Source organism: Vanellus vanellus (assembly GCF_965231255.1).
Source record: "Vanellus vanellus genome assembly, chromosome: Z".
NCBI lineage: Eukaryota > Metazoa > Chordata > Aves > Charadriiformes > Charadriidae > Vanellus > Vanellus vanellus.
The window spans coordinates 15,788,317-15,812,851 of record NC_138908.1 but is presented as its reverse complement, the minus strand read 5'-3'; the positions used below and the strand labels follow the sequence as shown (position 1 = coordinate 15,812,851).

The 24,535-nt window shown below is 47.3% G+C and overlaps 1 protein-coding gene across 1 annotated transcript; it reads left to right on the top strand.

Annotated features, from left to right (window-relative positions):
• Window positions 1–575: 575 nt before the first annotated feature.
• TBC1D2 (TBC1 domain family member 2) lies at window positions 576–21,649 on the top strand. Its single transcript, XM_082497423.1, has 13 exons — window positions 576–1,001; window positions 1,657–1,789; window positions 2,699–2,837; window positions 5,852–5,988; window positions 6,599–6,786; window positions 7,922–8,308; window positions 9,166–9,276; window positions 10,814–11,001; window positions 12,144–12,614; window positions 13,395–13,515; window positions 19,441–19,626; window positions 20,274–20,395; window positions 21,095–21,649. Exons 1-13 carry the CDS (start codon window positions 594–596, stop codon window positions 21,294–21,296), a joined length of 2,793 nt encoding a protein of 930 aa, XP_082353549.1. The 5' UTR covers window positions 576–593; the 3' UTR covers window positions 21,297–21,649.
• The last annotated feature ends 2,886 nt before the right edge of the window (window positions 21,650–24,535 follow it).

Sequence of the window (24,535 nt, the reverse complement as noted above, 5' to 3'; positions counted from 1 at the left end):
AGAGGGAAGTTGGATTAGAGATCTCCACAGATCCCTTTCAGCCTTATTTTTCTATTTTTCTCTTTCACGTTGCTTTCCTCTTGAGAACCCAGCAGTTTACTTTGGCCACTGAGCAATCAGGTCTCTTTTGCAAGGATCACAGAATAACTTTCTCTGGTGCGTAATCTATCATATGAGACCTATTGGATGGAGACCTAACACGTAGCATGCAGGCTTTTTAACAGCAATCCTCAAGTGACACAAATGATTTATAAGGATGCTGCAAAAGGCTGGATTTTTCTCCAGACACCATGGTTTAAAATGTTAGTTGGACATTCAGTGAAAATGCCAGGATACACCTACCTGAAGTATATAGAGACCATCTGAGCTGAGGAAAGCAGGGAGCCATGACCAAAAGTGAAATTCAAGGACCTTGGTTGGGCAGTTTGAAAGCTAGGGAATGTTTTTTACTGTATGCCAGACCTGAGCTTGTTCTTCCTTTTGCATTTGCTGCAGGTTCTATAACAATGATGGTATAGTTGGGATCTGCTGTTACTTATTTACCTAGAGAAATTCCTGTTTCAATTAAATTCTGAGCCTATTTCCTGAAAGAGATGAAAAAAGGACCAGAAAGCAGAGCTTGTCCCCTTGCAGCTCCAGACAATTTAGTGGAGTCAAATCCAGACAATAACAGCAGCAATGAAGCCTCAGTGAAAGAGAAAGACATGCTTTCCTCTTCTGGAGAACCGGAAAAGGTACAGCTGAAACCCATCAGAGAAACATCCAGGAAAAGACTCTGTGGCTATTTAAATAAGCTGGGTATCAAGGGGCCAATCAAGACCTGGAAGTCTCGCTGGTTCTTTTACGATGAAAACAAATGTCATTTACTATACTACAGAACTGCACAAGACATCAACCCTTTGGGGTCTATTGATATTGCCAGCGCCAGCTTTGACTGCAAGGTGGAAAATGGGGAAGGGGTTTTTGAGATCAGAACACCAAGCAGAGCTTTTACTTTGAAGGTAAGGGGCAGCATCTTCTTGTGGGGGTGGTTACAAAACATTTCCAATCAGGACAGACACATCTGTGCTAAGATACCTCTTAGCTTGAGTTTCACTTTAGTCCTCCCAGCCTGGACTGTTACCATTTGGACCTAAATTACTTACATTGTTTTGGCAAGACTAGGACTCCCTTACCTGTGAGATGGCCATTGTTTAACAGGACTAAAAGCTGAACTGGGTGCTGAATTAAAATCATTGATGAGTCCTGCAGTCCACATGTAATTTGCTGAACAGAAGTGAGCTTCTCTGTCTAAAATGGTTGCTCCAGCAGGAACTTTTGCTAGACTTTTATCTCTCTGAACATCACTATTAAGAAGCTCAGTGGGTGATTCTTGGCTAAAATAATTGTGACATTTCAGCTTAGCCTTGGAGCATAGTAAACCAAAAAACATTTAAAATGAGGTCAGCAGTCCACTGAGATTCTGTTACTAAGGCCGTGCTGAAGATTTACTCTGTCCTCCCAAATCAGTGTTAGGACCAGAGGGTATAGCATAGGCTTGACACAGCTTGCCTTTATTTCTGCTGACTTGGGCAGTGAAGTGGTGGTCAGCTCTTCAGGATGTGTCTCATGCTGATGAGATTACTCCCCTCCCTTTCCTGTTGTGTGTTATGTTAGGCAATCAGCAAACAGGCAATGATGTACTGGCTGCAGCAGCTACAAATGAGACGTTGGGAATTTTGCAACGGTCAGAGCAGATTTCCTGTGGGCAGCTCCCAGCTTGTGAGTGAACCTCTGCCTGGCAGAACAAGTAGGTGTTGCATGTCAGCCTTTTTTTTGCTTTCAGCCCCCCCAGTGATGAATGGCGCTCCTCATATGTAAGTGGGCAGAGGTTTTGGCTGGGTGTTTAAATGCAGGTGCCAGCTATCAGCGCTGGATTGATGTTTGCAACTTCTGGGTGAATGTGAATGGGCTGTCTCCTAATCCACAGCATGTGATTGGAGATGCTCAGGTATCTTATGATCGTTAATTCCCTCTTGATGTTCATCACGCATGTGAAGTGTGCACGTTTGGTACATCCAGTCCAATTCCTCTTGCAAGGCCTGTGAAATTTACAGCAAGCAAGTTCTGTTTCAGCAGGGGTGGGATGAAGATGTGCATTCCTAGCAGCAGGAGTACACAGACCAACAGATCAGAGGAGGGCACAAGCAGGGTGTCCACCTGTTCAGTTATGACTACTATGCACGTGTTGTTTGAAACCAATACCCCCCTCCCTAGTAAGTGTCTGTTCTAAAAGGTTCTGTGTACTGTGGTATTTTGCTACAGCAGGCAGTAATTTGGTAACAGACTGTGTTTATGGAGTGTTATCTGCACATTAAAACTATCTATTAAACAGTGTTTGGGAGGGGGAAAAGAAAAGCAACAGCTCCCTTCCTTATTCCTTTAGGCGGTTGAAGTTTAATTGTTTAGGGTTAGTCATTCTCTTATGCAAATGGTTGGATTGTGCTTGAATAGATGGCTCTTTTTGTACATGGAGCTTTCTGTAATTTGACCTAAAGCTAAGGAAACCTGCTCTGCTTCTTGTTCCACCTGGCCAGTTGAACGTGGAATGTATACTTGGAGTAAAACGTTGTGGCTCTCACATTACATGAAGGAGCCAAAGTCCAATGGAATTCTGTCTTGCTCACTTGCTTCTGTGTCCTGGTTTGTTTTTGTATAGATGTTGACAGTGAAGACTTTCTGCCTCCAGTGAAAACACCAACAGAAGCAGTGGGTTTAAAAGCAGCATCTTTGCCTGCACCCCAGACACTTACTGCTCTGCAGAACATCTCCCTTAAGCACCCTTGGACAGAGATACAGTAAGTGCAAGAGGAGAGCTGCAGTGTGGTTGACATGCTGGCCTGCTACTTTGTTCATTCCTTGCCTGTCACCTATTGTGTGGAATGGGACTCTTGCCTAGGTGGAAGAACCATGAAGCAACTTTTTGAAGGATGTTCCAGGCAAAAATAAACTTCCTGTCAGAGGGTCTTTCACATCCCCATGTTCCAATGCATTTTGCATCATCTAGCTCTCTTAGCAAAGATGCTAGTGGCAGACCTAGGGCTTGGTTAAGCTTGCTTTCTTGTAGGTAGTGGTTTGCATGCCTGCTGTGATGCATCTGCACATCGCTCTTGGAAGGGCACATGGGCAGGTTGAGCTGTACTCTGTAGGCTAGTGATAGAAGCCCATTGGCACTTTCTGGTGGTTTCAAAGGACCTTGAATGTAGTGCACCCTCTAAAGCAGGAACTCCAAGCAAAAGGCACTTGAGCCTGTAATGTAGCCCAGCACTGCACAGCTTGCTACTCCTTGCTAAGTTTCAAGTATGTGAATATTCCCACAGCCTACAATGATGCCTCTATCTGCAGTTGTGATGTTTATCTCCATCAGGGCTACAGGTTACAAGCCTTGGGCAGTTACACTTGCACACAGACTACCCCCATCAATATCTCCTTAAGTGTGTCCTAGTCATTGATTTACATATAACCAAAAATGTGTAAGTGGCCACAGGTATGGTAGGTAGCCTGGCACCTACCAAATGTTTTTGGTGGGGAGGTTGGCTATAGTTTTTTACCACCACTACTGTGGCTACAGTCTGATGCCAAGAGGAAGAAAGATCCCCCGTGGGACCAGAGAGGATCACAGTCAGCTGTACTATTTTGCAAGCTATGCATTCTCTCCTCCTCACTTTGATTAAAAATAATGTGACCATATTTCGTCTCCCCCTCCCCAGCCTTGCTTTTGCTAGCTTGAATAACAGTTGCCACTTTTCAGCTTCAAATTGTGTTGCTCCCCTGGTTCTACAAACATTTCTTCAGGCTCTATTACTATCAGACTGGGTCTTATGAGAGTAGCGTGTCTGATTTCAGCTAAGTTCATCAGATCCCTGAGCTGCTGCTGTCTCAGAGGGAAAAGAAAGCGCAGGATGAGGTAGAGAAAAGTAGGAAAGTTGTATTGGATGAGAGCCAACTGGAGACTACAGGGAATGAAGGTCTGCTGATCTTATGTGCCAGTATGTTCCCTGAGATCAGAAATGTCTGCTCTTCTGCTGTGGAGCCTTACAGTACTAAGGCAAAAGGAGAACAGCTTCATTTGCAGTTAGGAAGCAGCTGACACTGAGTCTTTTGTAGATCTCAAAATAAGGAGCTTGTTTTGTTTTAGCTGATGGACAACATAGGAGGAGAGGGAAAAAGACCTGTATAGAGATAGACAACTGCCTCTCTTTCCTGTATAGGTTTTACAGAAAATACTTGTGCATCTGTTGTTCTGCCTGATGCTGTAAAGTAATCTCTTAGTGCTTCTGGCAATATCTGATAGCGGGAGCTGTAACAAACTGTTTCTGGGTCTGATTGCCGTTTTGTTTCTGAATCTGTACTGCATCAGTCTATTGAGTTTGTTGTGGCGAGGTTATTAAATATGGTTCAGAGCACAGGGTCTGTGGCTGCTTCAAATGTGATCATTGTGATAGTTTTGGCTGTGCTGTAGATAGCTGAACTTTTATTGCACCTGTGGATTTCTACAGTGAGCTGAGGGAGGGAGGGAGAGAGAGAGAAGGAAGGAAGGAAGGAGGAGGGGAGGGAGAGAGAAGGAAGGAAGGAAGGAGGAGGGGAGGGAGAGAGGGGGAAGGAAGGAAGGAAGGAGGAGGGGAGGGAGTGAGGGGGAAGGAAGGAAGGAAGGAGGAGGGGAGGGAGTGAGGGGGAAGGAAGGAAGGAAGGAGGAGGAGAGGGAGTGAGGGGGAAGGAAGGAAGGAAGGAGGAGGAGAGGGAGTGAGGGGGAAGGAAGGAAGGAAGGAGGAGGAGAGGGAGTGAGGGGGAAGGAAGGAAGGAAGGAGGAGGAGAGGGAGTGAGGGGGAAGGAAGGAAGGAAGGAGGAGGAGAGGGAGTGAGGGGGAAGGAAGGAAGGAAGGAGGAGGAGAGGGAGTGAGGGGGAAGGAAGGAAGGAAGGAGGAGGAGAGGGAGTGAGGGGGAAGGAAGGAAGGAAGGAAGGAGGAGGGGAGGGAGTGAGGGGGAAGGAAGGAAGGAAGGAAGGAGGAGGGGAGGAAGGGAGAGAGAGGGAAGGAAGGAAGGAGGAGGGGAGGGAGAGAGGGGGAAGGAAGGCAGGAAGGAGGAGGGGAGGGAGTGAGGGGGAAGGAAGGAAGGAGGAGGAGAGGGAGTGAGGGGGAAGGAAGGAAGGAAGGAGGAGGAGAGGGAGTGAGGGGGAAGGAAGGAAGGAAGGAGGAGGAGAGGGAGTGAGGGGGAAGGAAGGAAGGAAGGAAGGAGGAGGGGAGGGAGTGAGGGGGAAGGAAGGAAGGAAGGAAGGAGGAGGGGAGGAAGGGAGAGAGAGGGAAGGAAGGAAGGAGGAGGGGAGGGAGAGAGGGGGAAGGAAGGCAGGAAGGAGGAGGGGAGGGAGAGAGGGGGAAGGGAGGAAGGAAGGGAGGGAGGAAGGAAGGAAGGAAGGAAGGAAGGAAGGAAGGAGGAGAGGGAGGGAGGGAGGGAGAGGGGGAAGGGAGGAAAGGAGGGTTGTGATTGTTCTATTTTTACCTTTGATCCCTGTGTCCAGCCTGATGCCTTTATGTACAGGGCTCAAGCACATGGGGAAAGATCTCCAGCTGATTTACATTGCTGTGCTGGTACTGATTTTGTGGCACCTTCCTGATTTACACTAGTTACAACCTTGCTCCTCTCAGATCCACCTGTGCCACGAACAGTTCATTTTCTCAGCAATGAAGGAGATGGTAGGTTTTGGGAGTAGAGGTGGGATATGAGGAGAGGTAAGGCATTGAATAGTTTGAATACGCACTGACTGCAGCAATCATTTCTTCTGTTCACTAGGCTGTCTTAATCTCTTCTTGTTTCAGAAACACTGTCTACAATATCTGTGGCTCCAAGCAGCTCTGGGGGAACAGTGGGAACATCTTTAGCTTCAATGAGTTCCAGGAGCATCCTGAGAACCTGGATGAGGAGCAAGAGACAGAAGTGGAGGCAGGATGTGCAGGTGCTTGTTACTGAGCTGTGTGAGCTGGTCTGAGTATGATGCCTCCTAGCAGGGAGTCAGACTTCACAGGAAAGGGAGGGAGAGGGTGGCAAGTCTCCATGGGACATGAAAACTCTATCACATTGTCTCAGGTCCCTTCCTGTGTTGTTGGCACAAGACTCTCTTGGCTCTGCTTCAGGCTGCATTTGTTTACCTCTGGAACATTCTGCAGAGGCAAAAGTACCATCCATGGTGCCAGCCCATACTGGTATTTCTTTGAGGTTGATGTTAAATTGCTGCACAGTCACAGGCTAAGCTCAGCAGCTCCACTGCATGCTTGGGAAGTTACCTCTCCATGATGGTAACTTATATTTGCTGTGTGCCAGATAGATGGGCAGGGTGCAAGGTGGGTTAACAAGTATCATAAAATATGACAGCTTTGTTAATTCTGGGGGTGCCTGTAGCTGATCCCTACTATCTGTGCTCCAACCCTGTGGATCCTGGCAGGTCAATTTTGCTTGTCCTGTATGTCAGTCTTCTCTGCCTAGCTGTTGCAAGTCCACCGATAGTAAGACTCAGGAGTCCATAGTAGCAACCTAAATCTGTGTAAATTAACCCTATTTCTCTTCAGCTAAAGAGGGGATCCCGGAGGATGGAAGGATGGAGCCCAGGCTAAACTGGATTAGGAAAGCCAGGTGGATGAAGAGTGGCTTCCCAGGCTTGCCTGAAGAACTGTCCAGGGAGAGGAACCCAATGGATAAAGTCAATGTCCTACAGCAACAGATCCTGACACTCACAGAGGAAGTCAAGTCGCAGAAGGTGAGTGTGCCAAAGGCTCTGCTGCTTCTAAGGGCAGGGCCCTGAGACTGGTCACAGAGGCTGCCTTGGCATTAGGCTAAGAAATGCTCAGCAGGCGCTCACTGGAGACTAGGTGAAGCTCCTGGTGTTACTACTCCTTTGTATTTTCCTGATTGTGCCCAGCACAACAGAGAATGGGCTGTCCTTCAGCCATTGCTAGGAAGTGCAGCTAGCAGATGGGCTGGAAAAGGGAGGTAAAACAAATCCAGGTGTGCTTTGCAGGTGTCTTGCTGGTGCATCTGTATTGCTCAGTGAATGTACGAAGTACAGTCCTGAATATGTACCATGACACTGACTGGAACTGCCAGGCTGAGTCGTGCTGTTAATAGCAGGTTATTCTTTTTGAACAGTGATCCACCTTTAAGTGCTGATTTGACTGTAGAAGTCATGGGTCACTGCAAGGGCTGTGTCTCCTGGATGGTACTGTTCTTCTTCACAGGCATGGAGCAGTGCCAGGCTCTCCACTAATGATGCTGGTAGCTCTTCCAGCAGAAGAGGCAGGAGAGCCAGGTCCCATGGTGGGCGATCGGTTGCGTCCTTGCTTTGCTTCCTTGAATGGCTGAGATGGCAGAGCCTGAATGAGCAGCATGTTGCTGGTGCAAGCTTTTGTGCCTTCATGTGGCATGAAGTGAGGGAGGACTCCGGCAGAGGGAAGGTTAAAGTAGATACAACAGTTTCCTTCAGGTACCGCACATAGATGCAGACCGCATTACCTCCCATCCTCCTATTTTACCACACTGCTGCCCAGATCTCCAGCTTCTCTGGTCTCTGCTGGGCCTCCCAAGAAAGATGACTGTAGAAAGTAAGAATTCAGACAGTGTAAGCAGCAGCTTGTCTGTTAGCAATCCACCTAAAGTCAAGTCATCTGTGGCCTGCTGCAGAGACCTTTCAGGCCCCCCTCTGAGAGCAGAGCTTCTCTTCTGGGGAAGCACTGTGATTTCAAGATTGCTGCATTCAGTTTTGCTCCTGAAAGGAGTCAATTTCAAGATCCTGAGGACCTTTCACTGTTCATTCATTACTGGTTGGCTCTGTCCTGTCCGTGCTGCCATTGCCCTGCTCTGCACTGTGATGAAATAGCTTTGCATTCCCTTTCCAGGAGCTGGTTAAACTTCTCCACAAAGCTCTGGAGGCAGCCCAGCAGGAGAAGCGAGTATCTAGCATGTATATCACTGCAGCAGAAGATAAAGACAGGCTGGAGCTGGTGCGCCATAAAGTGAGACAAATCACAGATCTCACCAGTCGACTAGAAGCTCTTGAGCAAGAAAAGAAGGAACTGGAGCAGATGCTGACTCTGAGAGACAGCCACATCCAGGAACTCAAGGAGCATGTGCAGCTTTTGATGGAGAAGAACCACGCCAAACAGGAAGTCATCATGGCATTGACGGAGCAGATGGCCCGAGAGCTCTCTGATCCCCTGCAAGATGCCAACACTATCACTGCGGAGACGTTGTATAAGCAGCAGGAGGAGATTCAGCACCTGAAGGTGTGTGAGACGGCACAGGTCATTTGGGGGCTCCCATTTCTGTGCCCTTTGGTTCAGTGGGAGGGTGTTCCTTGTGAGAAGCACAGAATGTACTTCTGCTGGTTGCTCCATCTGTCCCTAGACCAGAAGCAGGCTGGAAGGGGCTCAGCTGGTACCAATAGGGTGATCAAAAGCATCTGGGTTAGTTTCAGTTTCAGCTCTGAGCCTATTTTGTTTGCCTTTATGTCACCATTCAGTGCCTGCTTCTTTCTTCGCTCTTTTGATTCACAGTCGCAGTCTTACTTGCTAGCTTACTTCACTAGCTCTGTTCCTCTGTGTTCCCCTCAAGCAAAAAGTTTCCCAATACATCCTGGTTCTTTAAAATCCAGCCTGTTGTATTTCACTATGTGCACAGTTATAATGATCAGTTTGTGTGAGGTGGAGAATTTCTCAAAGAGCCACTTACTACATTGTGGGACTGTGTTTGTTTTTGGTGCCAGCCATGGGGCTGAGATTTGTGTCAGTTTTTAAAAAGATAGAACAAAACACATACATTCTTCATCTTATTTAAGTACTTCTCTAGCTTTGTATCACCCCATGTCTCTGTGTTTTTTGTACTGTATGCAGTACACTTGGCATTTTCAAGTGTCTTGTCTACACATGACATTTCAATTTAACATTTTACCTTGATTTCCTTTGTAGGCCATATTTGTCCTGGGGAATCCTGTCTTCTCCCCAGAACATGAAATTGTTGAGATATTTTCTTGTCCTTAACACAATCCATACCTGGGTCCCTCTTTGGATTTAAAAACTGAACTGGGAGGACGTTCCAAGCCCCTCAAGAACTCTCCTTATGTGACTGTTTTTCTTCATGGCAGGATGATATTGATGCATACAAAATCCAGAACCAATTTCTCAACTCGGAGATCCACCAGGTAACTCGACTCTGGACAAGCGTTGCTGAGAATGAAAAAGCCCTTCTGATGAAGGTAAGGCAAAATGATTTCTTTCCCTTGGCAAAAGCTGTTACTGAGTTCTTTTCAAAGTCAGCACTGGAATGGATTTTGGTCCAAAACACACCAGGAATAAGCTTTCTTCCCAACATGTTTTTTTTAGGGTGGGCTTTTTTCTGCTTTGTGTTATTTTCAAATTAGATGTGAGTATTTTTAATTCTTCAATAAAGTAAAATGCCTGCAAAGCTCAGTCTTAAGGCTGCTGAAACTTAACCCAGATTTTCCTGAGAGCTGGCACACTGACTGAGCCCTGGCTCCATCTAGTCTTGATTTCTCTACCAGGCTTCGTACTGCCAGGTGGCAGCACTCTCAGGTCCTGCAACTAGATCAGAGTTTGTATGTTTTCTTTAAGCTCTGTTATTATTTCTAGCCTTGTAACTGTGCATAACCTGGTTACTCTCAGACTTGTCTAATTCTGCCTTCTGGTCCTGAACCACTTCCCCAGGCTGGTGCTGCATGCTGGCATTTGTTCTGTGGGTTTTTCCTGAGTTTTACTTCCCTGGGTTTTAAGGTATGTCCCCACAGTCTTGGGTTCTGGAACAGGGCAAAAAGCTGCTTTTGAAGTGTTATTGCCATTCTTATATCTGTTTGCTTTCTACTCCTTTGAAACCCTGCCTACCTCCTAACTTACTGCTCTTCTCTGATCCTGAAACTGCCGTAACCTTCAGAAAGGAAATAATCAGACCAACATATTCAATGTGAGGCAGATTGCTGATTAAATATAACAGTATCCTACACTCCTTTCTGTTCTCTCTACTTGTAGCCTAATTCTCTCTGTGGTTTCTGTTTTGTTTTTGTTTTCAACTGCTGCTTCCCATTGAGCAGGAGTCTTCATTGAGCTTCCTGTGAGATATTGGGTGAGTCTTGTCACCTGTGTGGACTCAGTTCACCATTTGTGGAGTAGGGGTAGCAGTCTTCATTCCTTTTTTCTGCTTTGTGTGTTCAGGAGTATGGTGGTGGCATGGACTGTCCTGCTGCTTGAACCCAGCTGGGCTTCCTGTGTTTGAGAAATGTTGTGTACCAGTACCATAGGACAGGGGTTGCTGAGGAGCATGTGGTCACCTTGTGTGTGGTGCTACTATTTTTCCTGACAATGGTATGGTTATAGCTTGGTCCCAGGAGTTGTTTTGTCAGGAGACAGCTTAAAGTCAGGTAGAGAGCTTGTCTGAAGAGCAGGGAAAAAGCCTGCAGAGAACTCAACAGCAGTGGTGGCTTTTTGGTTGTGTCCTGAGCTGAGATGGCTGGGATATGGCCACCCACTGATGCAATGCAGTAACTAAAGTAGGTGATGCTGTAATAGGTCTCCCACTCAATAAGCAACTTTTGTTGCATGCTAGCTAGCTTGTGCTTGTTCATAGACCATGGTGGTTCATGCCTTGCTGCTGGATGTGTTTTCTGGGGCCTTGCTGTTCAGGATTCTTCACTTTATGTGCGGACCAGACCAGTGGAGAGCAGTGGCAACACAGAAAGAACTATCAATGAGCCAGGTCATTCTGTCTTGTTTCCCCATCAGTGTGCCTGCTTGCAAGCCCGAAACTGCCAGATGGAGAGCAAATACCTAATGGTCTTGCGGAAGCTGCAGGAGGCTATGCCTGGCCTGCCCAGCTCCCATGCTGAGTTGGTGAGGAATCTCATCCAAGAAGCGCTCCAGTGGGACGTGAAGGAAGGAGCAGAAGAAGGTTTTAACCTGAACTCTGTAAGGTAACAGGCAAGAGCGTGGGGATATTCACACAGTTGTAGGAGTCTGGCTGTGGAGGGGAATGCACAGGCAAGAAAGATCCAGGGACTTTTCTGTAGCAGGGACTTAGAGCCATGAGCTAGGAGTGGAGGTTGAGAAGGCTGGTTTAGTTTGGTGGTGTGGATGCCATAAGTATCTGATAGTAGCATATCACTGTAGGAACGGCAAATTAAAGATGGTACAGCTAGACTTTTCTTGACAGTGGCAGACAGTATGGCAAGTGACAACAACCGTGGTGTGCCTGGGAGGTAAACACTGGACATGAGGATAAACTCCTTCTGTAGGAAAGGAGGCCACCTGGGAGGTTTTCTAGCCTCAGCCATGCAAAGCTACAGTTGCCCTGTTCTAGTGCTGGGGACAGTCCTGTAGTGAAGGAGGCTGGACTGGAGACCACTTGCCACCAGCGTTGCTGGAGTCCTTACATTTGTGTTTGTGCTTTCCTGCCCAGCTAGTGCCCCAGGTCTGTAGGAGTTTCCATTTTGTCTGGTTGGTCAGACTCACAGGTTCTTCAGGTAGCTTTGGAGATGAGACCCCAAGGCCAGGCTTGGTCTCCCTGTCAAGAATATGGTGATATCTTACAAGTATCCCAGCCTGTGGACTGATAATGCACAAACCCTCAATGAGCTGTACTATCAGCACTCCTGGTGTTTTCTGTTCAGTAGGAGATTTGCGTTGTGTACAGGGAGACATCAGGAGGGACTGTGGATCTTTGTTCTTTGGTTTGATGCCCCAAAGCCTTTGCAGTCCCTTCAGAATTGTCTCTGCACTAAGACATGGTAGGGAGAAGGTACACAGGTTGAGCTAGATACTCCCTTAGGGGCGGGGGGGCAGGCGAGGTGAGAGAGGTCTGATGAAGTTGGGCTGTAGCTCAGAGCAAAGTTACACTTGAATTTGTGTATGTATGCCATTGCTGCAGGCTCTCATTTGTCTTCAATGCTCTGAGACAGTGGGCATGGCAGGCTCTCTCATGCAGAGGAGTACCTGTGCTCCGGCATGGGTGACAGGAGCCTGGCAGCAGGCTGTAGTTGGCATGGCCCCAAGAGTAGCCCTTGACACAGGTACCAGCACTGTCCTTTGAACTAACTTCTGCCTTGTGTCTTTCCAGCGAGTATGATGAGTATGGGTTTATGACTGTACCCGACTATGAAGTTGAGGACTGGAAACTTCTGGCCAAAATCCAGGCCCTGGAGATAAAGTCCAACAACCTGCGGAGCCAGGAAGTAGTGGAGAAGCCCCTCCGTGACAGGTGGAACAGTGTTGGAGAGCTGAGCCCCTCTGCAGAGCTGAAGAGCCTGATTCGAAGTGGCATTCCTGTGGACCATCGGCAAAGGGTCTGGAGGTGGCTTGTCAGCCGGCACTGCAGCCATCTGCCTGACCACTACCAGCGGCTGTTACGGCAGAGCAAGAGCACCGAGCACCCTGCCTGCCGGCAGATTGAGCTTGACCTGCCCCGCACACTGACCAACAACAAACATTTTTCCTCTCCTACCTCCCAGCTCATCCCCAAGCTCCGGAGGGTGTTGCTGGCATTCTCCTGGCACAATCCTGCTATTGGATACTGCCAGGGACTGAACAGGTGAGAAGCCAGGAATGCTGCTTCTTCATGGGATAGCACTGAGAAGGTGTAGACTCATATTCCAGGCTGTGATTAAAAAAAAAACAGGCTCCTGTGTCTCTAGAGTTCTGTCCTGGCTTTAGGTATTTCCTGCAGAATTCTACATTTGGTGTCTTTTTTCACCTAGTGTTTCTGGGATCAAGCATGCAGCAGGACGCACTTGTTCAGCATCTCCGTAGTTACAGTATAGGAAAGGAGCAGCTATGGGAGGTAGAGTGAGGTAGTCCCAGAATAACAGCATGAGCCTGGGGTTGAATTTCTAAGTCTTAGTGTGCTCAGCAGAACACCCTGGTGATTCCCCTTTTTTTGAGGAGAGTTGGAAATGTTGGGAAGAGTTAGAGATGGGGGAGTTGCAGCAAATGACATGAGGAGAGGCTGAGGCAACTGGGGTTGTTCTGTCTGGAAAACAGAAAGTTCAGGAAATGTAAAAGTTTCTTTCACTTCCCAAAGAAGGCTATAGGAAGGATAAAACCATACTTCTTAGAAGTGTGCTGCCAAAGGCACTGGGCGCTAGCTGCAAGAAGGGAATTTCTGCTTGGACCTTTTCACATGAGGGAAGTCTCTGTAAGCTATTCCTGTTGTTCTTTGGATGGTCTTCAAAAAGACATTTTCCACTCTATAGAGCCCTTGATATTAGATGTTGTCTTTCCAGTCTTGCTGAAAGGGAGTAAGTCTCCAGTTCCTGTACTGCAGTCTCCTCCTGCAGTGTTGCATTGCCTCACTGCGTCTTGTCCAACACAGATTGGCAGCTGTTGCACTCCTGGTCCTAGAAGATGAGGAAAGTGCTTTCTGGTGCCTAGTCCATATTGTGGAGAACCTAATGCCGGCAGACTACTACAGTGACACACTGATAACATCACAGGTGAGCTGGGCATCCTCATATCTGCTTGGACTTTTGCTACAGTGATTTACAGTGAAGGTTTAAAAGCAAGCAATCAAGTTGCAGTGTGTTTGATTTGTCATAGTACAGTGATACCACCTTGCAAGCCCTTCCATTGCAGAAGTGTTGTAGATTTAAGAGTACAAAATTGTTACACACACAGGAGCAGCAAAATTGATCCCCAGCACTAGGGAACTGGGCACCACTCCTGAGTAATCACTTGAAGGTCAGGTTAGTCAGAAGGAAGGTGCCCATTTATTGCACAGTTACTTGTTTTAAGAGGGCCTAGTAGAGGTGGAGCAGCAAACTCTGACACATGTAGAACTAAGTATGAAGAATCACAGAATCACACAGAATCATAGAATCTCCTAGATTGGAAAAGACCTGGTAGGATCATCTAGTCCAATCATCAACCTAACACTGACAAAACCACCACTAAACCATGTCCCTAAGCACTATATATATATATACGACCCTTAAATACCTGGGGGATATTTATAAATAAACGTGGACTCCACCACTGCCCTGGGTAACACGTTCCAATGCCTGATGACTCTTTCAGTAAAGAAATTGTTCTTAATATCCAATCTAAACTTCCCTTGGTGCAACTTGAAGCCATTTCCTCTTGTTCTGTCACCTGTTACTTGACAGAACAGGTCAACTCCCACCTCTCTGCATCCTCCTTTCAGATAGTTGTAAGAAGGCACCATTCTGCAGCCCTTCAGATGTTTCTTTGGAAACTGCACCCTATCTTTGGCGTGCCATGTGCAGATAGAAGAAAATACTGAGATTTTTATATTCACTGTACTGTCCTCAGTTCATGATCAAATACCGTGTTAGTTCTGGGCTTGGGGTTCCCTGCAGATCAGAAAGCCTTCTGGCCATTTGATGTAAAATGTTGTTCTGTGAGTTACTTACCCTCCTTGTTAAAAGTCACTGGATGATGTGTTGACTTGTATCAGATATACTACGTCCTCCCAGGCAGACTCAGAGCCAAGATAAATCCCATATAGTTCAATGGAATTGTAGTTGTGTGCCCACACCACCCACACCCAGCAGTGCCTACTCTGGTGAGCCTGGTCATGACCTTGGTGTCTGTATTGTGTGTGGTCCTTTCAGAGAGGAGAGGGTTGTATCTGTGGGCCTGCAATAGGTGAGGCTACAAGCATCAGTAGCTGAGAGTCACTGATTGTGCCACTGAATTGGTTGACTAATGTTTACTGGAGCAGTGGTGTGCTGGTGGAGAGGCCAACCCACTGGAGAAGCAGCCAAATCACTGTGCAGATAGCAAAATGTCTATCTAGCGGGTAGTGTTAGCTGTGAGATTTAATAGGTAGCGCTCAGTACTTGACAACTAGTGGTTGACAGGGAAAACATGGCAGACTGAAAACACAGAGGCTCCCCTGCATTTGGTGAGAAAAGACTGTCAGCTGTGGGAGCCTTTTTTAGAAAGGCTTCCTGACCTCATAGAATCATAGAATTGTCTAGGTTGGAAGACACCCTTGGGATCATCAAGTCCAACCATCTACTCTACTCTACAAAGTTCTCCCCTACACCAGATCCCCCAACACCACATCTAGACGTCTCTTAAACACATCCAGGGATGGTGACTCAACCACTTCCCTGGGCAGTCTATTCCAATGCCCGACCACTCTTTCTGTGAAAAATTCTTTCCTAATGTTCAGTCTAAATCTACCCTGTTGGAGCTTGAAGCCATTCCCTCTTGTTCTGTCATTAATTACCTGTGAGAAGAGACCGGCACCAACCTCTCTACAGTGTCCTTTCAAATAGTTGTAGAGAGTGATGAGGTCTCCCCTCATCCTCCTCCTCCTCAAACTAAACAGTCCCAGCTCCTTCAACTGCTCTTCATATGATTTGTTTACTAGGCCCATCACCAGCTTCGTTGCCCTCCTCTGCACTTGCTCCAGCACCTCGATATCTCTCTTGTATTGAGGTGCCCAAAACTGGACACAATACTTGAGGTGTGGCCTCACCAGTGCTGAGTACGGGGGCACAATCACCTCCCTACTTCTGCTGGCCACGCTATTTCTAATACAAGCCAGGATGCCGTTGGCTTTCTTGGCCACCTGGGCACACTGCTGGTTCATACTCAGCCGCTTGTCAATTAGAACCCCCAGGTCTCTTTCTGCCAGGCAGCTTTCCAGCGACACTTCCCCAAGCCTGTAGCGCTGCATGGGGTTATTGTGGCCCAAGTTTAGGACCTGGCACTTGCCCTTGTTGAAACTCATACCATTGATGTTGGCCCAATGATCCAATCTATCTAAGTCTCTCTGTAGAGCTTCCCTATCCTCCTGGGAATCGACACTCCTGCTTAACTTGGTGTCATCTGTGAACTTGCTGATGATACACCCTATGTCCTTGTTGAGATCATCAACAAAGATGTTAAACAGAAATGGTCCCAACACTGAGCCCTGAGGCACGCCACTTGTGACCGTTCGCCAGCTGGATTTAAATCCATTGAGCACCACTCTTTGGGACCTTCCAGTTAGCCAGTGCTTGATCCAGCGGATCGTATGCTCATCCCGGCTGTGTGAAGCCAGTTTTTCCACGAGAATTGTATGGGGGACAGTATCAAATGCTTTTTGAAAGTCCAGGTATACAATATCAACTGCCTTTCCCTCGTCCAATATTCTGGTAATCTTGTCATAGAAGGAGATCAGGTTCGTCTGGCAGGACCTGCCTTCCATAAACCCATGCTGACTAGGCCTGATCCCCTGGTTGTCCATTATGAGGGTTTTGATGGCACTCAGGATGACCTGCTCCATGACCTTCCCTGGTATCGAGGTTAGACTGACAGGTCTATAGTTACCTGGATCCTCCTTTTTCCCTTTCTTATAGATGGGTTTTACATTTGCCACCCTCGAGTCCATTGGGACCTCCCCAGTTAGCCATGACTTCCTGTAAATGATGGAAAGTGGTTTGGCAAGCACGTCTGCCAACTCTTTCAGCACTCGGTGTAGCCCATCTGGTCCCATAGACTTGTGTGCATCCAAGCGGCATAGCAGGTCACTGATCTCGTCCTCTTTAATCTCGTGATGCTCTCATTCTGCTTCCCCTCCCTGTCTCCTGGCTCTTGAGGCTGGGTGTCCAGGGAACAGCTAGTTCCACTGCTGAAGACTGATGCAAAGTAGGCATTGAGGACCTCAGCCTTTTCCTCATCCTTTGTAACTATGTTTCCCTCTGCATCCAATAAAGGAGGGAGATTTTCCCTAACCCTCTTTTTGTTATTAATGAATTTATAGAAACATTTTTTATTATCCTTAACAGCTGCAGCCAGGTTGAGCTCTAGCTGCGCTTTGGCTCTCCTTATTTTCTCCCTGCATAGCTTCGCTACATCTTTATAGTCTTCATGAGAGACTCGCCCCCTCTTCCAAAGGTCATAAACTCTTTTTTTTTTTTTTTGAGATCCAGCAAGAGATCCCTATTTAGCCAGGCTGGCCTCCTTCCCCGCCTACTTGTTTTTCGGCGCATGGGAACAGCCTGCTCCTGTGCCTTTAAGACTTCTTTCTTGAAGTATGTCCATCCTTCCTGGATTCCTGTATTCATAAGGGCATCCTCCCAAGAGATTCTGTCTATCAGTCTTCTGAACAGATTAAAATTTGCCCTCTGGAAGTCTAAGGTGGCAGTTTTGGTAACCCTTCTCCTTGTTTCTCCAAGGATTGAGAACTCAATCATCTCATGATCACTGTGCCCTAGACGGCCTCCAACCTTTACTTCCCCCACAAGTTTCTCCCTGTTCACAAGGAGCAGGTCTAGGAGGGCACTTTCCCTGGTCGGCTCACTTATCAGCTGCATGAGGAAGTTATCCTCCACACATTCCAGGAACCTCCTGGATTGTTCTCTGTCTGCCGTGTTTTATTCCCAGCAGATATCGGGGAGGTTAAAGTCCCCCAAAAGTACAAGGGCAAACGACTGCGATATTTCTCCCAGTTGTTTATAGAAGGCTTCGTCCATCTCACTGCTTTGGTTGGGAGATCTATAGCAGACTCCCACAGCGATATCACCTTTATTTACCCTTATCCTAATCCAAACACTCTCGACCCTGTTATCACTATACTTAATTTCTGAGCTCTCATAGCATTCTCTGACATACACAGCCACTCCACCACCTCTCCTTTCCTGTCTATCCCTCCTGAAGAGTTTGTAGCCTTCAATTGTGGCACTCCAGTCATGTGAGGCATCCCACCACGTTTCCGTGATAGCCACTATGTCATAGTTTTCCTCGTGCATCATGGCTTCAAGCTCCCCCTGTTTGTTGTTCATACTGCGTGCATTGGTATAGATGCATGGTTTGTCTCTGAAAGTCTAGCCAAGACCCAGATAAAGAGGAAGGTCTAGGGTGATGCTTTGTGGATTTGCTTGATAAAGTGAAAGCTCTGAGTTGTCTGGAAAACTTGAGATTTAGCTCTTGCAGATTTTAAAGACCAGGAATATTACCTTATCTGGTTTGTACCCCACTGTGCCACAGCTAAGGCAGTAGTATGATATGGCATAGGGGAAGACCTAACCATGATCTTGCTTCTAGCACGTACTCTCATGAGGTCAAGGCTTCCCTGAGATGAAGACTTTACAAACCTGGGTCAAGGATCTCAGCAGCTGCATTTCTGAGTCTTGTCTCGTGCAACCAGAAGCAGAGCACAGACAGTACTCAGACCGCAAAGAGAAGCTAAGTGAGAAGGTCAGGTTCTGCTTGTGAAGTCAGAGGGATTCTAGGTGTTCATTCTGTTGGGCCATGTGCAGTCATTCAGAGCTGGGCAGGTTTTAATCCCTGTTATTCAACTGGATGCTTATGACATCACAGAAAATCCTAGTAAGACTGATGCAGGAAGATGTGTCAGTGTTTTTTTCCTCTTGACTTTGAGGTTGGGAAGGAATTCGATCCTCTGAGTGAGAAGAAGGTATGTATCTCTGCTTGCATGTTGGCCCTGTTTCAGCTCCACACCTTGCACTGTGTACAGCATACAGGTACACTGCTCAGTAATTTTGCAGCATTGGGTGTCCTGGTTTGAGGTAAAACAGAACCAATTTTGTTCAGTAACTTCGCTTCTTAGCTGGGCTTCTCTAACTACTGAAATTAACTGCATGTTGTGCAGACAGTGTTCACTCTCTCAGAGTGATAAGGCCAATTGTTTATAGCTGATGCCCAGGCATGGTATGCAGAGAGGCTCCTGCTTACACTTATTGCTATAACCCCCAAGGCCGACCAACTTTGTTGTTTGCCCCGTGGGAGGGACAGAAGTGGAAAGGCATAGTGGGGTCTCACCTGCAGGGAGGAGCGGACAGGACAGGTGACCCAAAACTGACCAACAGGGTATTCCATCCCATCTGCCTCATGCTCAGTATAAAAGCTGAGGGATCAAAGGGTCAGTGCTCTTCCTTCAATGGCCAATGTCTGAGGAGGACTCTGTTTGTCTGCCTGTGATCCCGATCCTGAATCCAGATCCGGAATCCAGTTCCCGTTGTCACTGAGTCCAGCCTGGGACTGCCCCAGTGCCAGCTCGTGACGTGATTGTCATCTCGGGAGCTTGATACGGCTTTGTATATATTTCATTATTTCTTTTTATTTTATTATTAATATTTCATTAAAGTAGTTTAGTTTCTTCTAAACTCATAAGTCTCTTTTTCCTCCTCTTTGAAGAGGAGTAGAGGGGAGCATCTGTTGGTCCCATCTGGGGTCCCCCAGGTCCCCAGTAGCAGATTTTGGCCTAAACCATGACATTGGGAGACAACAGTTGCTCTGCTCTTCCTAGGGTGTGGTTAGGCTAGAAGGCAGCACCAGTGATGACTGGCATGTGTGGGCCAGTGTCCTGTTGCGCTGCTCCTCTCCTCCAACACCTGGGCTGCTCTTGACTAGGACTTCATTGTTTTCTTTTTTGTAAACTTTAGGTAGATCAGAGGGTCTTCAAAGACTTCCTGTCAGAGAAGCTGCCTCGCCTCATGGCTCATTTTGAGCAGTATCGGATTGATGTCTCACTCATCACCTTCAATTGGTTTCTGGTGGTTTTTGTGGACAGCCTGGTCAGTGACATCCTCCTGCGAGTGTGGGATGCCTTCTTGTACGAGGGAACTAAGGTGTGCCTCTCAGTCTAGGCCTTCCTCCCATCTGCACCACCTCTGTGACATGATGTCAATGGACATACATGTGTGTCAAAGAGATGTGGAGTGACCCTCTTGTCCTATCCTGCTTGTTTGGTGGGGTGCCTTGATGTCTCCCATCCTCGTTGTCTGTGTACTTGCTGCCGGTAGGCAGACCTAGTCCCCAATACTGTGCACAATATCCTCGGCGCTTTTTAGCAGGTAGTCCTGCTATAAAACAGCTCTCAGACAGGCTGTGGTGTCTTCTGCTCTGTGACCCAGACACAGCTGAGAGTATGACAGATACAGGGAGCAGAGGATGGGCAAAAGGTTAGTACCTGAAAACATGAGTTGCGCATTTCCCCTGTGCATAGGGAGAACTGGAGAACCCCTGCAAAATCCCTATGGGGTCCTTTTGGAGGACCTCGTATGCATTGGGGTTGTAAATTAGCTTACAGAGAGTCATTCTCTTGGGATTAGCTCTGCTTCTTTAGGTCTGCCCCAATGCAGCCTATTGAGAGCCGAAGCCCAGGGTCCAGCCTGTACTGCAGTGCAGTGTGCCCCACCCCATGTTTTACACCAGGAGGGCCTGGTCTCTCAACTGCCTAAGACTTTGTCAACTCAAATACCTTTCAATCCTCCAGGTGATTTTCCGCTACGCTCTTGCAATTTTTAAATACAATGAGGAGGAAATCCTAAGAATTCACGACAGTGTGGAGATCTACCAGTACCTACGCTTTTTCACGAGAATGATCATGGATGGCAGGTAAGACTGTGAGTTGTAGACAACCTTCCTTCCATCTTGGGTTTGTAGTTGCTTGCCTGTTAAATCAGCCTAAAAAGAGTTGTGAGCAGTCTGGTAAGAGAGATTCATGTGCATTGGAAGGTCAATGGGACACGGCTCAGTTTATCTCATCTTTGACTTTCCCTTCATGGTGTTACCTAAAGTCTTTTTGGCTTGGGCAAATGCATGCTACAGCAGAGCAGGCCACAAAGTCTGGGCCAGCCTCCTTTGTGAAGCAGCTGGAACTTGTGTTGCGACTTTCTGGATTCCTCTCAGACGTAGTTGGGGTATTTGGCAACACAGCACCGCTTACAACCTGTAATGGCAATATATGTCTGAGAGGAAGATTTCTGTGATTGGAAAAGCTCAATGTCGGGAATATTCCTCCCATTGGGCTATCAGAGTTGGCATCTGATCCACTGTCTCCTGACTGGTGGCTGCACACTGGTACCTTAAAAGGTGGTGTGGTGTAAGGCTGTTTAAAGCATTGCTGGGGTTGGTGTTTGTGTGAGAACGAATTGCCTGTGATTCCTTTAAGACACAGCTGCTTTGTGACTTTTGCGCTGAGAGCTGAAATCTGAGGCCCTACTCTTTGCCTACCCCAGGATGCACTTGGCGTATCTGTTACCATCTATTACCAGCCAGTAAATTGGTTCACCAGATCTGTCTTTTCCATTGTAGGAAGCTGATGAACATTGCCTTCAATGACTTAAACCCCTTCCCCATGAAACTGCTGAGGAACCGGCGGTCAATGCACAGAGAAGAGCTGGAGGCAGAGCTGTGTGAGCTGGAACAGATCAAGGCAGCCTACGTAAAAGAGAGAGCAGAACAGGGGCCTCAGGACCCGAAGGAGGTTGTTAGTGAAGAGGAAGAAGAGATTTAATAAAAACTGAGTTCCCTCATCACTTCCCTCCCACCTTCCACAAGGTCTTCAGTAGCAACTGTCTGTAAGAGGTGGAGCAGGGGGGAAAGGTGATCACAGCAGGAGTTCATCTGCCCCAGAAAGCAAGGCTGTAGGCATAGGACCATTTGGGGACCAAGCCAGACTTTGTAATGTATTGGAAGGTGTCAAAGGAGTTTTATCCTCTTCTGTACTTCTCCCCATTCAGCCCACCCTGTCCTGTGCAGTTCAGGATTACAGCTGAAAGTCCATAGGAAATATCAGTTGTGGTACCATGACAGAAGTACAAAAGACCCAACTAGGCAGGGTTTTTCTACCTTTTCTGATGGAGGCTTGAAAGAGATCTTTATGTACAAGTAAAATCACCAGAAATGATGAACTGAGAGCACTCCTTCATTGGTACCTAAAGCTTCCAAATTGGTCAGGAAGAAAACCTGCTGTTTGGTTTGGTGCCCTCAGTGGCTAGTCTGCCAGGAGAGCATGTGTTTTAACATTGCAGTTACTGAGTCATGACCTTGTCACCAGATGAATGTTGGGCGTGAGGAAGTCCTGGGATTAGAAGGCATCTTCCCATGGGACTCAGGCTGGGACAAGTGAAATGGGTTGTGGGAGAGTGGAGTTGCCTCTGCAGTTTGTTTTGGTTCCTGTTGAAGTCCATGGGAGCACAAGGTGTGTCTCTCTGCCTGGTTGGAAAATGCTGGGAGCTGCCTCTCCTCTTTGTTTAGCTTTGAGCAGAGCCATCTATGGGTTCACCTGATCCTGGCAGCACTATGCCTTCCAGAGGTGAGTTTGCTCCATAGAAGAGCTCTCATCAAATTGTGAAACCAACCACAGCCTGGCTGCAGGCAGGGCCTAATGTTATGGAGACTTTGACCACTGGGGACACCTGAGTCTTCTGATTGCCTCACACTTGGCCAGGATGAGTGTGTGGCCATCTCTCTTTGCCTCACAGTTATGCTCCTCCTGTGCCAGGTTTCTATGTTGATATCCTTGTCTCTGACTCCCATTCACAATGGGAGCAAGGAAGTCTTTTCTGTAGGAGTTACCAATATTGAAAGTATTTCACCTATGGAATATGGCACTCTGGGAGTGAACCTGCAAACCAGTTGGACTAGGTCAAAAAAAGATGGCTTGATATTCTTTAGAAAAATCATTAATTTCAGCTGAACAAAGGAGTTGGCCTCCATGGGTCTAGCACACAGAGGCGCCCTGCCTACCTCTGGGAATGGTGTCTGATAGCCTTCTCCCCCGCCTCCCAGGCTCGCCCATCCCCTGGGCTGGATGCCCTGCCTGTGCAGCTCAGTCCTCCACTCTAGTGGAAACAGCACCAGCCTCTATTCACCTGAGACATGTGGTCTGCCTTAGCTCTGCCATAGGCACAACTGGTCAAATGAGCCAGTTTCAGAGACTTATAAAAGTCTGAGTTGGGAGAGACCTGTGGAGGCCAACCACACAGTACAGAAATAACCAAAGTGGAAATGAGGTTTTGGGAAGAGTGAACAGATGGACAAGAGTGAGGTAGAGCTGTGCATGTCACTGATAGCAGTTCACATTGAAAGTGTGGGATGAGAAGAAAATGCTACTGGAGTTACCACAGTATCTCCAAAAAAAGGCGCTCTGATTTTAAAATGATGACACCTAGCCAGAGAAGCTCAAAAGGCAGAAGGTTTTTCCTTACAGATGATATTGCTAATCTAATTTACTCATACTGTTATGTGCATGGGTGCACACAAATACAGATTTTTGCTACTGTTACGGACTTTTGAAAGGCATTATCTTTTAAATCAAGACCGTGGAAATTAGAAGTATATTTGAAATCATGTTTCTCCTAGACCCTTTTGCAACAGCTTAAAAATATATAAATATATATAAATATATAAAAAAATATAAAAATAAGCCTTCTGTCTCTGCATTAATCTAAACCTTTGGATATCAGCTCCAACCCTAAAGAGAATGGTTTTGATTATCCCCCCCCTCCGCCCCAGCCCGAATGTGCAGTTAATCTGTGGATCACCTTGTTTCAGGACTTTGGAGCCACCAAGTGTTTATATTGTTTTGAGAGGACAAATTGGTGGAGGGTGGCCAAACACACAGAAACTGCTGGATCAGTAAGTCCCTGAGCTGCAACATAAAGCTGCCTAAACCATGACACAGCTAGAGGCTGGGAGGCTTCTCTTCTTCACCTCTTTTTGACCCTGGGTGGTATTGACCTGGAAGCATCTTTGGTCTGAACCACTTTTACCCCTATATGCTGCAGCTAAGGCCTTGAACTCCAAAGCGCTAGTGCACAGTAAAGACACTCGATCGGCTCCTGTATCCTGGCACACTGCCCCGGAAAGAGGCATTCCTGGGGAGGTTGTTTCTATGTTAGGTTAATGTTTATCCCAAGCTTGAGCTTCTCATCCAGGGTGAAGGAGAGTCCTAAGGGACAATGCACTGCCCGCAAGCAGGAAGCAATAACACCCCGTAGCAGGAGCTATCCCACAGTGCTGAGTTTCTCCTCCAGCTTGCAGGCTGAGGCTGGGCAACCTCCCGCCACCATCACAGCCACAAGACCTGGGGCTGGCTCTTGCTGATTAAGAGCTCACTGTGGTGCCCTGAGCCAAAGTTGGGACTCTAGCTGCTTCTCAGTGCTAAGAGCTCCTCTGTAGAACATTAGCTCTGTCTGGCCTGGGGACGTGCCAGGTGCAAGAAGACACACCGCTTTCCCACGCCAGGGCCATAGTGGTGGTGCTGATGTAATTTAATGCCTGCCAACGTAATTCAGCCCCTTTCCTGGAGTTCAGTGAGAGGCTGCAGGCTGCACTGAGACGCTAAATTGTGAGAATACCCCTGTGGGCTCCTTCTGCTCAGCCTTGGGAGCTCTCCAGAGAGGAAAACAGCACACCAGGTTCGTCAGTGGAAGAGGAGGCACCACTAACCATGGCAAGCACATTTGGGGTGAGGGATCCCCTGTCCCGCTGCAGCCAGATGCTTACTTTTGGTGCATGGTTTACTACCATTGAGACAAAGTCCCCATTTCATCTTGTTATTAACTGATGGCTTCCTGCCAAGTGCAAAGTCTGGCTTTGAGATTCCAGCTGGTGGATTGGTATCTGCTCTGGTTTTTAAGCTTAATTTTCATAACAGAGAACCTCTTTCACACCTTCTAGTGTCAAGCTGGTAGGAAGCTTTGAGACTTGAGGCAACATCCAAGGTAAGTAAAATTAAATTTCAAGGCC

What these genes read in the sequence shown, in the direction of transcription:
- TBC1D2 (XM_082497423.1), top strand. Translation starts at nt 594, where the DNA reads ATGAAAAAAGGACCAGAAAGCAGAGCTTGTCCCCTTGCAGCTCCAGAC. An exon ending in AAAAAGCCCTTCTGATGAAG is followed by an intron (nt 9,277 to 10,813) that starts GTAAGGCAAAAT and finishes TTTCCCCATCAG; the next exon opens with TGTGCCTGCTTGCAAGCCCG. An exon ending in AGAATGATCATGGATGGCAG is followed by an intron (nt 20,396 to 21,094) that starts GTAAGACTGTGA and finishes TTTCCATTGTAG; the next exon opens with GAAGCTGATGAACATTGCCT.